The following is a 14,183-nucleotide window of genomic DNA, read 5'->3' on the forward strand; positions in this document are numbered from 1 at the left end:
ACAAAACCAAGAACCCTAATGTAAATTATAAATTTGGACTGATAGTGACATGTCTACCTATGTGCATCAATTGTAACAAATGTGCCACTCTGTTGGGTGATATTGATAATTAGGGATAGGCTACCCACTCCAGTATTCTTGGGCTTCCCTGGTGGTTCAGACGGTAAAGAATCCACCTGCAATGTGAGAGACCCAGGTTTGAACCATGGATTAGGAAGATCCCATGGAGGAGGGCATGGCAACCCACTCCAGTATTCTTGCTTGGAGAATCCCCATGGACAGAGGAGCCTGGCGGGATACAGTCCCTGAGGTCACAAAGAATCAGTCATGGCTGACTGACTAAGCCACAGCACATCACATCCATGTGCAGAGATCAGGATATATGAAAAATCATTATACTTTCCATATAATTTTGCATTGAACCTAAAACTCCTGCCCCCAAAATATAGTCATTTTAAAAAAGGAATGGAGGAGAATTTTTTTTAAATAACACATAGTGTCACCATCTAAAAAAAAAAAAAAATTCAAATAATGGAAAAGAATGCAGGAAAAGGAACAGAGAAAGAAACAAGAAGAAAAATAGTAATAAAACAGTGGATCTAATCTAGACACATCATAATAAATATACCAAATGTTAATGGACTAATTAATCTAATTAAAATACAAAAATTAGCAAAAATAGATTTAAAACACCAAGACCCAGGGCATTCCTTGGCAGTCGAGTGGTAAGGATTCAGCTTTCACTGCAATGGGCCTGAGTTCGATACCAAGTCAGGGAAACTACGATCCCCCAAGTCACGTGGCTTGGCCAAAAAATAACTTTTTAACTTTTAAATATAAAGTTTTTAAAAATTAAAAAATAAAAATCCAAGACCCAATTACATGCTATCTACAAAAATTACATTTCAAATACAAAACTAAGGGATTGGAAATTAACTGGAAAGAAATTCAATACAATGCAAGAAGATGGCTGGAGTGGTTATAGCAACACCAAATAAAATATAATTCAGAGCAAAGGGAATTATCTGAGCTATAGAGGAACATCTTATATTGATAACAAGTTCAATTTATCATTGAAGAAATGACAACCATAAATGTGTATACACCAAACTGACAGCATTAAAGTGAGAACCAGACAAATCCAGAACAACAGAAGGGAGATTTTAATATCTTTCTCTCAGCAAATAATAAAACTAGACAAAAAATCTAGTAATGATATAGATTGGTAGTTTTCAACAAAGGAGGGATTTATTCCATGGGGATAATTGTACTCATCTCACACACTAGTAACCTAATGCTCAAAATTCTCCAAGCCAGGCTTCAATAGTACGTGAATCATGAACTTCCAGATGTTCAAGATGTTCAAGCTGGATCAAGAAAAGGCAGAGGAGGCAGAGATCAAACTGCCAACATCGACTGGATCATCAAAAAAGCAAGAGAGTTCCAGAAAAATATCTACTTCTGCTTTATTGACTATGCCAAAGTCTTTGACTGTGTGGATTACAACAAACTGTGGAAAATTCTGAAAGAGATGGGAATACCAGAGCACCTGACCTGCCTCTTGAGAAATCTGTACACAGGTCAAGAAGCAACAGTTAGAACTAGACATGGAACAACAGACTGGTTCCAAATTGGTAAAGGAGTACGTCAAGGCTGTATATTGTCACCCTGCTTATGCTCCGTGGAAGAAAAGTTATGACCAACCTAGACAGTATATTAAAAAGCAAAGACATCACTTTGCCAACAAAGGTCCATCTAGTCAAAGCTATGGTTTTTCCAGTAGTCATGTATGGATGTGAGAGTTGGACTATAAAGGAAGCTGAGCACCAAAGAATTGATACTTTTGAACTGTGGTGTTGGAGAAGACTCTTGAGAGTCCCTTGGACTGCAAGGAGATCCAATCCATCCATCCAAAAGGAAATCAGTCCTGAATATTCATTGAAGAACTGATGCTGAAGCTAAAACTCTAATACTTTGGCGACCCTGATGCGAAGAACTGAAAAGACCCTGATGCTGAGAAAGATTGAAGGTGGGAGGAGAAGGGGACGACAGGATGAGATGGCTGGATGGCAACACCAACTCAATGGACATGAGTTTGAGTAAGCTCCAGGAGTTGGTGATAGACAGAGGAGGCCTCTCCGGGTGTCCCTCACTGTGAAGAAACTTTTCATCTTTAACCTAGATGTTTTATCATCAGTGCTCTATAGATAGAGAAGTCTTGTGGCTACTGTAAGAATAAGACTGAAAACCAGAGGCAGGAGGCTTAAGTCCAAATTCTGAGAACACCAGAAAATTCCTGAATCCAGGGAACATTAATCAATAGGAGCTCATCAAAAGCCTCCATACCTACACTGAAACCAAGCACCACCCAAGGGCCAACAAGTTCCAGAGCAAGACATACCACACAAATTCTCCAGCAACACAGGAACACAGCCTTGAGCCTCAATATCCAGCCTGACCAAAGTCACACCAAATCCAATGACATCCCAAAACTCACTACTGGACACTTCATTGTACTCCAGAGAGAAGATATCCAGTTCCACCCACCAGAATACCAACACAAGCTTCCCTAACCAGGAAACCAAGCCACCCATCCAACCCCACCCACAGCGATGAACCTCCACAATAAAGAGGAACCATAAACTGCCAGAATTCAGAAAGGCCACCCCAAATACAGCAATATAAACAAGATGAAAAGGCAGAGAAGTACCCAGCAGGTAAAGGAACTGGGTAAATGCCCACCAAACCAAACAAAAGAGGAAGAGAGAGGGAATCCACCTGACAAAGAATTCCAAAGAATGATAATGAAAATGATCCAAAATCTTGAAAACAAAATGGAGTTACAGATAAATAGCCTGGAGCCAAGGATTGAGAAGATGCAAGAGAGGTTTAACAAGGTCCTAGAAGAAATAAAAAAAGAGTCAATATATAATGAATAATGCAATAAATGAGATAAAAAAACACTCTGAAGGGAACCAACAGTAGAATAAAGGAGGCAGAAGATAGGATAAATGAGGTAGAAGATAGAATGGTAGAAATAAATGAAACAGAGTGGAAAAAAGAAAAACAAATTAAAAGAAATGAGGACAACCTCAGAGACCTCTGAGACAATGTTAAACGCCCCAACATTTGAATCATAGGAGTCCCAAAAGAAGAAGACAAAAAGAAACACCATGAGAAAATACTTGAGGAGATAATAGTTGAAAACTTCCCTAAAATGGGGAAGGAAATAATCACCCAAGTCCAAGAAACCCAGAGAGTCCCAAACAGGATAAACCTAAGGCGAAACACCCCAAGACACATATTAAATCAAATTAACAAAGATCAAATATTTTAAAATATTAAAAGCAACAAGGGAGAAACAATAAATAACACACAAGGGGATTCCCATAAGGAAAACAGCTGATCTTTCAATAGAAACTCTTCAGACATGGAGGAAATGGCAGGACATACTTAAAGTGATGAAAGAAAATAACCTACAGCCCAGATTACTCTACCCAGCAAGGATCTCATTCAACTATGAAGGAGAAATCAAAAGCTTTACAGACAAGCAAAAGCTGAGAGAATTCAGCACCACCACATCAGCCCTCCAATAAATGCTAAAGGATCTTCTCTAGACTGGAAACACAGAAAGAGGGTATAAACTCAAACCCAAAACAATAAAGTAAATGGCAATGGGATCATACTTATCAATAATTACCTTAAATGTAAATGGGTTGAATGCCCCAACCAAAAGACAAAGACTGGCTGAATGGATACAAAAACAAGACCCCTATATATGTTGTCTACAAGAGACCCACCTCGAAACAAGGGACACATACAGACTAAGAGTGAAGGGCTGGAAAAAGATATTCCATGCAAATAGGGACCAAAAGAAAGCAGGAGTAGCAATACTCATATCAGATAAAATAGACTTTAAAACAAAGGCTGTGAAAAGAGACAAAGAAGGACACTACATAGTGATCAAAAGACAAATACAAGAAGATGTAACAATTATAAATATATATGCACCCAACATAGGAGCACCACAATATGTAAGACAAATGCTAACAAGTATGAAAGGGGAAATTAACAATAACACAATAATAGTGGGAGACTTTAATACCCTACTCACACCTATGGATAGATGAACTAAACAGAAAATCAACAAACACAAATTTTAAATGATATAATAGACCAGTTAGACCTAATTGATATCTCTATAGGACATTTCACCCCAAAACAATGAATTCCACCTTTTTCTCAAGCACACATGGAAACTTCTCCAGGATAGATCACATCCTGGGCCATAAATCTAGCCTTGGTAAATTCAAAAAAATTGAAATAATTCCAAGCATCTTTTCTGACCACAATGCAGTAAGATTAGATCTCAATTACAGGAGAAAAACTATTAAAAATTCCAACATATGGAGGCTGAACAACACGCTGCTGAATAACCAACGAATCACAGAAGAAATCAAAAAAGAAATCAAAATATGCATAGAAATGAATGAAAATGAAAACACAACAACCCAAAACCTGTCGCACACTGTAAAAACAGTGCTAAGGGGAAGGTTCATAGCATTACAAGCTTACCTCAAGAAACAAGAAAAAAGTCAAATACATAACCTAACTCTACATCTAAAGCAACTAGAAAAGGAAGAAATGAAGAACCCCAGGGTTAGTAGAAGGAAAGAAATCTTAAAAATTAGGGCAGAAATAAATGCAAAAGAAACAAAAGAGACCACAGCAAAAATCAACAAAACCAAAAGCTGGTACTTTGACAAGATAAATAAAGTTGACAAACCATTAGCCAGACTCATCAAGAAACAAAGGGAGAAAAATCAAATCAAAAAAATTAGTAGAAATGAAAATGGAGAAATCACAACAGATAACACTGAAATACAAAGGATCATAAGAGACTACTATTAGCAACTAAATGCCAATAAAATGGACAACTTGGCAGAAATGGACAAATTCTTAAAAAAGTACAACTTTCCAAAACTGAACCAGGAAGAAATAGAAAATCTTAACAGACCCATCCCAAGCACGGAAATTGAAACTGTAATCAGAAATCTTCCAGCAAACAAAAGCCCAAGACCACACGCCTTCACAGCTGAATTCTACCAAAAATTTAGAGAAGAACTAACACCTATGCTACTCAAACTCTTCCAGAAAATTGCAGAGGAAGGTAAACTTCCAAACTCATTCTATGAGGCCACCATCACCCTAATACCAAAACCTGACAAAGATGCCACAAAAAAAGAAAACTACAGGCCAATATCACTGATGAACATATATGCAAAAATCCTTAACAAAATTATAGCAAACAGAATCCAACAACATATTAAAAAGATCATACATCATGACCAAGTGGGCTTTATCCCAGGGATGCAAGGATTCTTCAATATCTGCAAATCAGTCAATGTAATACACTACATTAACAAGTTGAAAGATAAAAACCATATGATTCTCTCAATAGATGCAGAGAAAGCCTTCGACAAAATTCAACATCCATTTATGATAAAAACCCTCCAGAAAGCAGGAATAAAAGGAACATACCTCAACATAATAAAAGCTGTATATGACAAGCCCACAGCAAACAGTATCCTCAATGGTGAAAAATTGAAAGCATTTATCCTAAAGTCAGGAACAAGACAAGGGTGCCCACTCTCACCACTACTATTAAACATAGTTTTGGAAGTTTTGGCCACAGCAATCAGAGCAGAAAAAGAAATAAAGGAATCCAGATTGGAAAAGAAGAAGTAAAATTCTCACTGTTTGCAGATGACATGATCCTCTACATAGAAAACCCTAAAGACTCCACCAGAGTCTTATGTGACTAGAGCTAATCAATGAATATTGTAAAGTTGTAGGATATAAAATCAACACCCAAAAATCCCTTGCATTCCTATACACTAACAATGAGAAAACAAAAAAGAGAAACTAAGGAAACAATTCCATTCACCATTGCAATGAAAAGAATAAAATACTTAGGAATATATCTACCTAAAGAAACAAAAGACCTGTATATAGAAAACTATAAAACACTGGTGAAAGAAATCAAAGAGGACACAAATAGATGGAGAAATACACCATGTTCATGGATCAGAAGAATCAATATAGTGAAAATGAGTATACTAACCAAAGCAATCGATAGATTCAATGCAATCCCTATCAAGCTACCAACGGTATTTTTCACAGAACTAGAACAAATAATTTCACAATTTGTATGGAAACACAAAAAACCTTAAATAGCGAAAGCAATCTTGAGAAAGAAGAATGGAACTGGAGGAATCAACCTGCCTGACTTCAGGCTCTACTACAAAGCCACAGTCATCAAGACAGTATGGTACTGGCACAAAGACAGAAATATAGATCAATGGAACAAAAGAGAAAGCCCAGAGATTAATCCACGTACCTATGGACACCTTATCTTTGACAAAGGAGGCAATAATATACAATGGAAAAAAAGACAATCTCTTTAACAAGTGGTGCTGGGGAAACTGGTCAACCACTTGTAAAAGAACTGTTATTCTGTGTGTAATAACAGCAGTGACCAACAAGAAATTTTATTTAATCCTTCCAAATTTCAATTTCAGGAAGATACTTGGAATATTATTCCCTGGTGGCTCAGAGGTTAAAGCATCTGCCTGCAATGCGGGAGACCCGGGTTCAATCCCTGGGTCAGGAAGATCCCCTGGAGAAGGAAATGGCAACACACTCCAGTATTCTTGCCTGGAGAATCCCATGGATGGAGGAGCCTGGTGGGCTACAGTCCCCAGGGTCGCAAAGAGTCCGACACGTCTAAGCAACTTCACTCACTTAGTGATGTCACGTCATGATCAACTGAGCTTTATTCCAGCAAAGCAGAGATTATTGGAATATCAGGAAATCCATTCATCTAATTCACCATCAATAACAATACATTGGAAAGATCTGGAGATTACCACTTTAATCACATATTCAAACTTAGAACTACTGAGAACTTTGGGACTCTTGAAGGCGTCAGCATCATCTATGAAGTAAATCTTACCAAGAATATTTAATTCAAATCTAATCAAAGACTTAGACTGAACTTCAAGTTCACAGGAAATACCATTGAACAATTCTGTGAGGAAAAATTTCTGACAAAAGCAGAAATGATTTTACACACAACAAGATAACTGGCCTGGTCATATCAATAAGTCACTACTATGGATGATAAAAGTGGGATGGATGATTAACCTAGATCAAGAGAAACTAAAGAAACAGAACACCATACAACAACTCTGACTAGACTCCAGTTCAAAAAAACCACCTATAAACTATTTTAGGATAGTACAGACAAGATGGTAGCTGGGAATGACTGCTAATTTTCTTATGTGTGATAACAGTGCTAGAATTATGTAGGAAAGTATTCTTATTTAGAATATGCTTGATGATAACTTATTTAGGAGTGAAAATATCATTATGGCAACAACATACTTTTATGTGGTTCACACACACACACATAATACCACACATACATAGATTTAGAATCACATAAAAATAAAGTAAAAATAGTAAAATGTTAAATATGGTTGACTCCAGGTGATGATTATACAGGTATTCATTTCAACATTTTCTGTTGAAATGCAAGCAAATAACTTCAAAAATGCCACCTTATCATTCAAGTGCTAAAAAATAAATCAAAGCAAACTTGGTCTAAAGCATCTTTAAAGTTTCATATATGAGTAACATACTTTTAAATCATATTTCCAAAAACCAATATTCATATTTATAAACTGATCAAGAAGTTACAATCGCCAGAAAAATACTCTCATTGCTTATGGGGGAGAAAACAATAAAAATACTTAACATAACAGTTACCATGTGTGTCAGACACTCTTCTAAGCACTTTTTACATAACTAACTCATTTAATTCTCTGAACAATCATATGAGTACTTAATCACTGTCTCCATTTTCCAGATAAGGAATAAGCCACAGAAGTCACACAGTAAGTGGCAGAGCTAGTCTCCCAAGTCAAATAATATAGGTCCAGTATCCACACTGATTTAATGACTACTCTGTACTCTCCTCTTGGGTGGGGTAACCTATATTTCTGAGCAGTATTTTTGTTTAGTCTCTTAGTCATGTCTGACTCTTTTGTGACCTCATGGACTGTAGCCCACCAGGCTCCCCGTCCATGGGATTTCCTAGGCAAGGTTACTGGAGTAGGTTGCCATTTCCTCCTCCAGGGCATCTTCCCTACCCAGGGATCAAACCCGCATCACCACATCTCCTGAATTGCAGGAGAATTCTTTACTACTGAGCCACGAGGAAAGCTCATGTTCCTAGCAATACTGACTTGATTTTGCTGGGGTTATAACACCCTTTGATTTTAGTAATTTTACTAATCCAAAAGCATGATCAAACAGAGAATCACAAAAAATTAGGTGCATTTACAAAAATGCATTAAAATGGCCTCAGGTAGTTTAGGGCTTCCCTGCTGTCTCAGTGGTAAAATAATCCACCTGCCAATGCAGGAGACTTGGGTTCAATCTCTGGGTCAAGAAAATCCCCTGGAGAAGGAAACGGCAACCCACTCCAGTATCCCTGCCTGGGAAATCCCATGAGTAGAGGAGCCTAGCAGGTTACAGTTCAGAGGGTCGCAAAGAGTCAGACACGACTTAGTGACTGAAAAATAACAGGTAGTTTAGGTAAATATTTAGTTATATAACAAGATCTATCTATATTCTTACTAGAGGATCGATGATTACAATAAACATCTTCATCAGCTGAAAGATGACCCCATCTTGATTAACACATGACACTATCTTGATTATCTGGGATAAAAGTGGAATCAAAGCAGGTCTCAGCAGTTAAAATAAATATTCTTGAGATGGCAAAAATCATTTTATGCCAAATGTTTAACCTCAACAGTTTACTTGACTGAAAAACTTTTACATAACATTTGTAGTATTTTGCAGAAACCTTATTATTCCACATGGAACATTTTCAAATTGATAACAAAATTTTTTCTTAATGAGAAGATATGTTAAAATTAATAACTGATTTAACAGAGGTAAGGAGTCTAAAGCAAATTACAAATCTATATGAATAAAGAAAATTACTATTTATTTTCTTAGGTGTGACAATGGTATTGTGGTTACTGAAAAGATCTTTAACTGGAATTTATGCATGTCATATTTTAAAGTTTGGCACATCAGAGGAGACTCCAGATTTTAAGTAAACAAAGACTAATGAGTATTACTACTATATAATGTCAATCTCCATTTTTCATAGGCTTAAAAACATAAATAAGTATAAAATTAAATTTTCCATCAAATATTTGCAAGATTAAGAAATACATGTGGAAATATTTCTCCTCCCTGGACCACAACAAACACTAAGCAAAAAAAAAAAAAGCAAAACTCTAATTTGGGTGAGAATGGTTCTACTAAGTATGTAGATACACAACATTTTACCTGCTTTTTCTCTCAATTAGAATGGCCACGTAAGATGATGGCAAAGCGGCACCAAAGCCGGGACTCCATAAGTAGAATTTTCCAAGTATCTTCCTGAAATTGAAATTTGGAAGGATTAAGTAAAATTTCTTGCTGGTCACTGCAATTATTACACAGAGAAGTTCCCCTTCCCTGTTCACCCTCTGTCTAGGTGTCCCACAGCAAATCAAATTCAACATGACCAGAGCCAAGCTCACTCCTCTTCTCCCCAGGCTCCATGAGCTTGCTCTTCCTCATCTTCTCCTAGGTTAACAACATCAACAACTACTCATTCACCTACGTGGGGCACTTGGAGACATCCTTGGCTTCTCTGTCTTCCATACATGGAGTCATCCACCTAAGTATTTCCATATACAGTTTATCTCTCAAATGCCTCTCCAACCTACTGCCTTTGCCTCAGTTAAGTCTCTCACCATCTCTTCTTCAGGCTACTAGTACAGCAAGCTAATAGGTATCTCTCCTTGCAGTAATTTAATCTGTTATATTCATTCAGACATTCCCTGGATCCAATACTGTTCACTGTGCAAACCTCTAGGTTCTCAGTTTCCTCATCTATCACATGGGAATAAATATATTATCTATCTCATATATAATTGTTATGATGGCTACATGAGATACTTCCCAACACCATGCATGGCAAAAAGGAAACACTCAGAAAATATTAGCTATTGTTACTACTATTATCATTATTATCACTATTATAATTTTTTCAGCTTTTATTGATGTATAATTGATTTACCATAGCGTGCTAGTTTCATGTGTATAGAAAAGTGATTCAGCTATATATATATTTTTTCAGATTCTTTTCCCTTATAGGTTATTATTAATACCTATATTAATATCTATCAAAAATATTGAGTAGAGTTCCCTGTCCTACACAGTAGGTCCTTGTTGGTTACCTATCTTATATATAGTAGGGCATTTATGTTAATTCCATATTCCTAATTTACCCCTCACCTTTCCACTTTCATAAATTTGTTAGTATTATGTCTGTGGGTCTCTTTCTGTTTTGTGTATAAGTTCATTATATCTTTTTTTTTTTTTTACTACTTCTATTTTTTAACACATGATAAATATTCAACAAATGTCTCTCTTTTGCTTCTATAAGCCTGGATAAGTTTCTCTCACATCACTTACTAAAATATTTTATATCTTTTAATTATATGTGTATATAAAGTTTTTCTTTTACTAGAATACATCATTTGAAAGAATCTGCAAAGTGTCTCACTATGGTGCCTCACTACAAATGGCCATTAACTTCTTGGGTTTTCAAAGGGAAAATAAAAACAAGTCTGGAGATATTATGAAATTCCTTTTTCCTTTCAAAGGCGATATATTCCTAAGAAGGGGAGAAACAAAAAAATAATATGAAAGTATCTGAACAAAGTTGCTCAACTACTAAATGATGTATTATAGGAAAAAATATTTACTATATACATACAGATAAGGATCAAGAATCACAGATAAAATTATTTTTTCATTAGCTTTAAAAAATTAGAAAATCTACAAATAACATGGGTATTTCTGCAATGGGCATCAGAAACTTCCTACCTGAGAAAACTGGAGGTAGTTCTCCCTCCAATAAAATCCACAAATGATTTAATAAATTACTGGATGTAAGAATTAAAGGAAAATAACTCAGTGACTCAGGTATAGGAGGAATACAGATGTTACCTTATAATTAGTATTTAATGTTTTCACTACTTAACCAAAGGGTTCACATAACATAAATATGCTTCAAGAACAATTTATTATTATTATCAAACCTAATTATCCTACAACTCTATTTTTAGAGTTTTAACAAGTATTAGAAACTTTCCAAAGACTACATGATAAAGAGTTTCTTGCACAGATTATTCAGGTCAATTTAAAGGCATGACTTACTCAATAGTATAAATTATATCAATTATTTTCTGCACAATTTAAAAGTTTATAAATGTTATTGTTCTTAAGGGAAAAGAATCTACGAAAGACACCTGGAAATTATATTTCTTACTGCAATTAAAATTTACCTGCAGAATTACTTTGGGCAATACTAAGTGGGTAAGATAATATTAATACAATGTGAAGTATTTCAACTTGACAAATTAAATAACTAGTTTGGATTGTTTGAAAGATAAGAAGTAAATATCTACTAAATATGTTAGGTACATCTCAACATTAAACCTTGAATTCTAACTGCATATATATAGCATGAAGCATGTGACACAGATAATGCACTGAATCAGGACCAAAAGTTTCATCAATAGGATATGCCAGAAGTTTTACAGATAAACACAAGCATCTTATGGTCCTTTTGAAGTCTGTTCACTACATATGGACCTAAGCTATATCATGGACAGTTGCTTTGAATTTCTAATCTATAAAACTGAAAAGTTAAGAAATCCTCATTAACAACTCAGTAAATAAAGTGGGCCCCAGAAAATGTATGAATTATTAAAGCACTTTTGTTACATAATCACAGCAATGATTTGAACTTTATATCACATCTTAAGATAAGAGGGCCACAACTCCTGGTTTTGCAAGCTTTGAGATAAATAAATGTCATGTCACAGAGAGAAAAAAATAAACAAAGAGTGACCTGCCCAACATTTATATAAACATCTGTTTGTTCCAATGTCAACAAAGGAAATTTGCATTAATCTCCAGTGGTTATTATGAGTACCAACCTTAAAATGCAAAAGAAAGCCATAAACAAGGCCCCATTAGCAGTCAGAAATGAAGCAGACTGTAGGATCTCAGGGAGCAATTTGTGTAAATAATAGTCTAATTTTCGTTTCCGCAGAATTGCTGCAATCTGAAAAGAAAAAGGGTCTTTTGTTTAATCCAACCAACTTTTCCCACTTAAGTTAGTTCTTATGTGGAAGATACTGAAATAACAGCATATGTTTAAAAATTCAAGTAGAAACCCTGGTATTTTATAGATCCTCTATGAAAATTCAATTTTCGGGACAGAAAGAAGACACTTTAATCTACTGAAGGTATAATAGGTAAAGGGCCACAACATGGATCAATCACATGATAGGTAACCTCCAAATTTGAGGTAATTATTTATAGTGCCTTAAAAAGTTTTAAACTGAAAAATAAGATACATTTTTAAACAGAAAAAAAGTGAAGTTCAATTCAAATAGAAATTGAATGCTAAACTAAACTGCATTACAGATATTATCAACCTGAATATTAGAGAATTTCAGTGACAAAAACTAGAAAATGATAAAAACCATTCATTCAGTTTCATTGAAAAGGGAATATGAGCTAGCTCAGTAGCATTCTCACATGTACCATGAAGAAACACTGTTCTAGTCAAGGTGAAGCAATATTATCAAAGGAACAAAGATGACAGAATTAGGGAATGAGGGAGGGAATGTAAGAAAGTGCAAGACAGATAAGAAAAGGAAGATCAGAGAAGCCTGCATTCACTCCTCACCATTCTAGGCAAAACACTTTCCCTGTGCTAAGGGAAATCTAACGGCCTCTTCTCAGTTCTTCTCTTATTCTACCCCTTAGAAGCTTCTGATCATCTACTTCACTCAATTAAACAAACTGTTATTAAGAATTATGCCATGGCCAGGAAAAACAACGATGAGTAAATCTAATTCTTGCCTGCAAGGAACATAAAAACTTGATAGAGAAATAGACATATAAACAATTAATGACAGTATGGCAGTGTGTTAAATGCTAGACTAGAGGAAGGAGAAACTGCTATAGAACTACTATTAGAACACAACCAAAACGGAGATGGGTCTGAGCAGACAACATTGTCTGGAAGATGGATCTTGGCAAATAGGTAAAATGTTGACAAAAGAGAAGTTTCTATGGTTTCTGTGACTGCAGTCTTCTCATTCTCCCACTATATCTCTAAATGCTATTCCTTTGTTAGCATTTCTTCCTCAGATCTCTACTCATTTTGTATATGTTCACTCCCACAGCATCATCTATCATATCAAAGTGGAAATTCCAATATAACCCTATCATTTCCATTAAATTCTTAATCCAGACTTCAAATGTCTATTGCACATGTCAATAAAGATGTACCAAAAACATTAAAAAAAAAAAAAATCAGCCTGTCCAAAGCAAAACTTCTTGTATTTCCTCAAAGTGCTTTTAATTCTGAGTTTCCAAGCTCAGGTAATAGCGTCACAATCACCTAATTAAGTTATTAAGGAACAAAATATTGGTGTCATTTTCAATTACTCCCTGGATCCTCAACCATCTCCTCAGTTCTAGTGGTCTTCTACTATCTTTAGGGTTTAGAAAGTAGTCTCTTTCATTTTAGACTTTTGGCATCCGGTCCCATCACTTCATGGTAAATAGATGGGAAACAGTGGAAACAGTGTCAGACTTTATTTTGGGGGGCTCCAAAATCACTGCAGATGGTGAGTGCAACCATGAAACTAAAAGACACTTACTCCTTGGAAGGAAAGTTATGACCAACCTAGACAGCATATTAAAAAGCAGATATATTACTTTGCCAACAAAGGTCCATCTAGTAAAGGCTATGGTTTTTCCAGTGGTCATGTATGAATGTGAGGGTTGGACCGTGAAGAAAGCTGAGCGCCGAAGAATTGATGCTTTTGAACTATGGTGTTGGAGAAGATTCTTGAGAATCCCTTGGACTGCAAGTAGATCCAACCAGTCCATCCTAAAGGAGATCAGTCCTGGGTGTTCATTGGAAGGACTGATGCTGAAGCTGAAACTCCCCAATACTTTGATCA

At 35.7% G+C, this 14,183-nt stretch overlaps 1 protein-coding gene across 1 annotated transcript in view; it reads right to left on the reverse strand.

The window, feature by feature from the left end:
- TMEM135 (transmembrane protein 135) overlaps positions 1–14,183 on the reverse strand; it is a 255,523-nt gene that overhangs the window by 212,232 nt on the left and 29,108 nt on the right. Inside the window, exons 2-3 of the mRNA XM_070457152.1 lie at positions 12,138–12,265; positions 9,430–9,522 (exon numbers count right to left, since the gene is read on the reverse strand). Of these exons, the coding sequence (XP_070313253.1) occupies positions 9,430–9,522; positions 12,138–12,265 (221 nt within the window). The remainder of the gene's footprint in view (positions 1–9,429; positions 9,523–12,137; positions 12,266–14,183) is intronic.

The sequence above is a fragment of the Odocoileus virginianus genome, chromosome 28 (genome assembly GCF_023699985.2).
Source record: "Odocoileus virginianus isolate 20LAN1187 ecotype Illinois chromosome 28, Ovbor_1.2, whole genome shotgun sequence".
Classification (NCBI taxonomy): domain Eukaryota; kingdom Metazoa; phylum Chordata; class Mammalia; order Artiodactyla; family Cervidae; genus Odocoileus; species Odocoileus virginianus.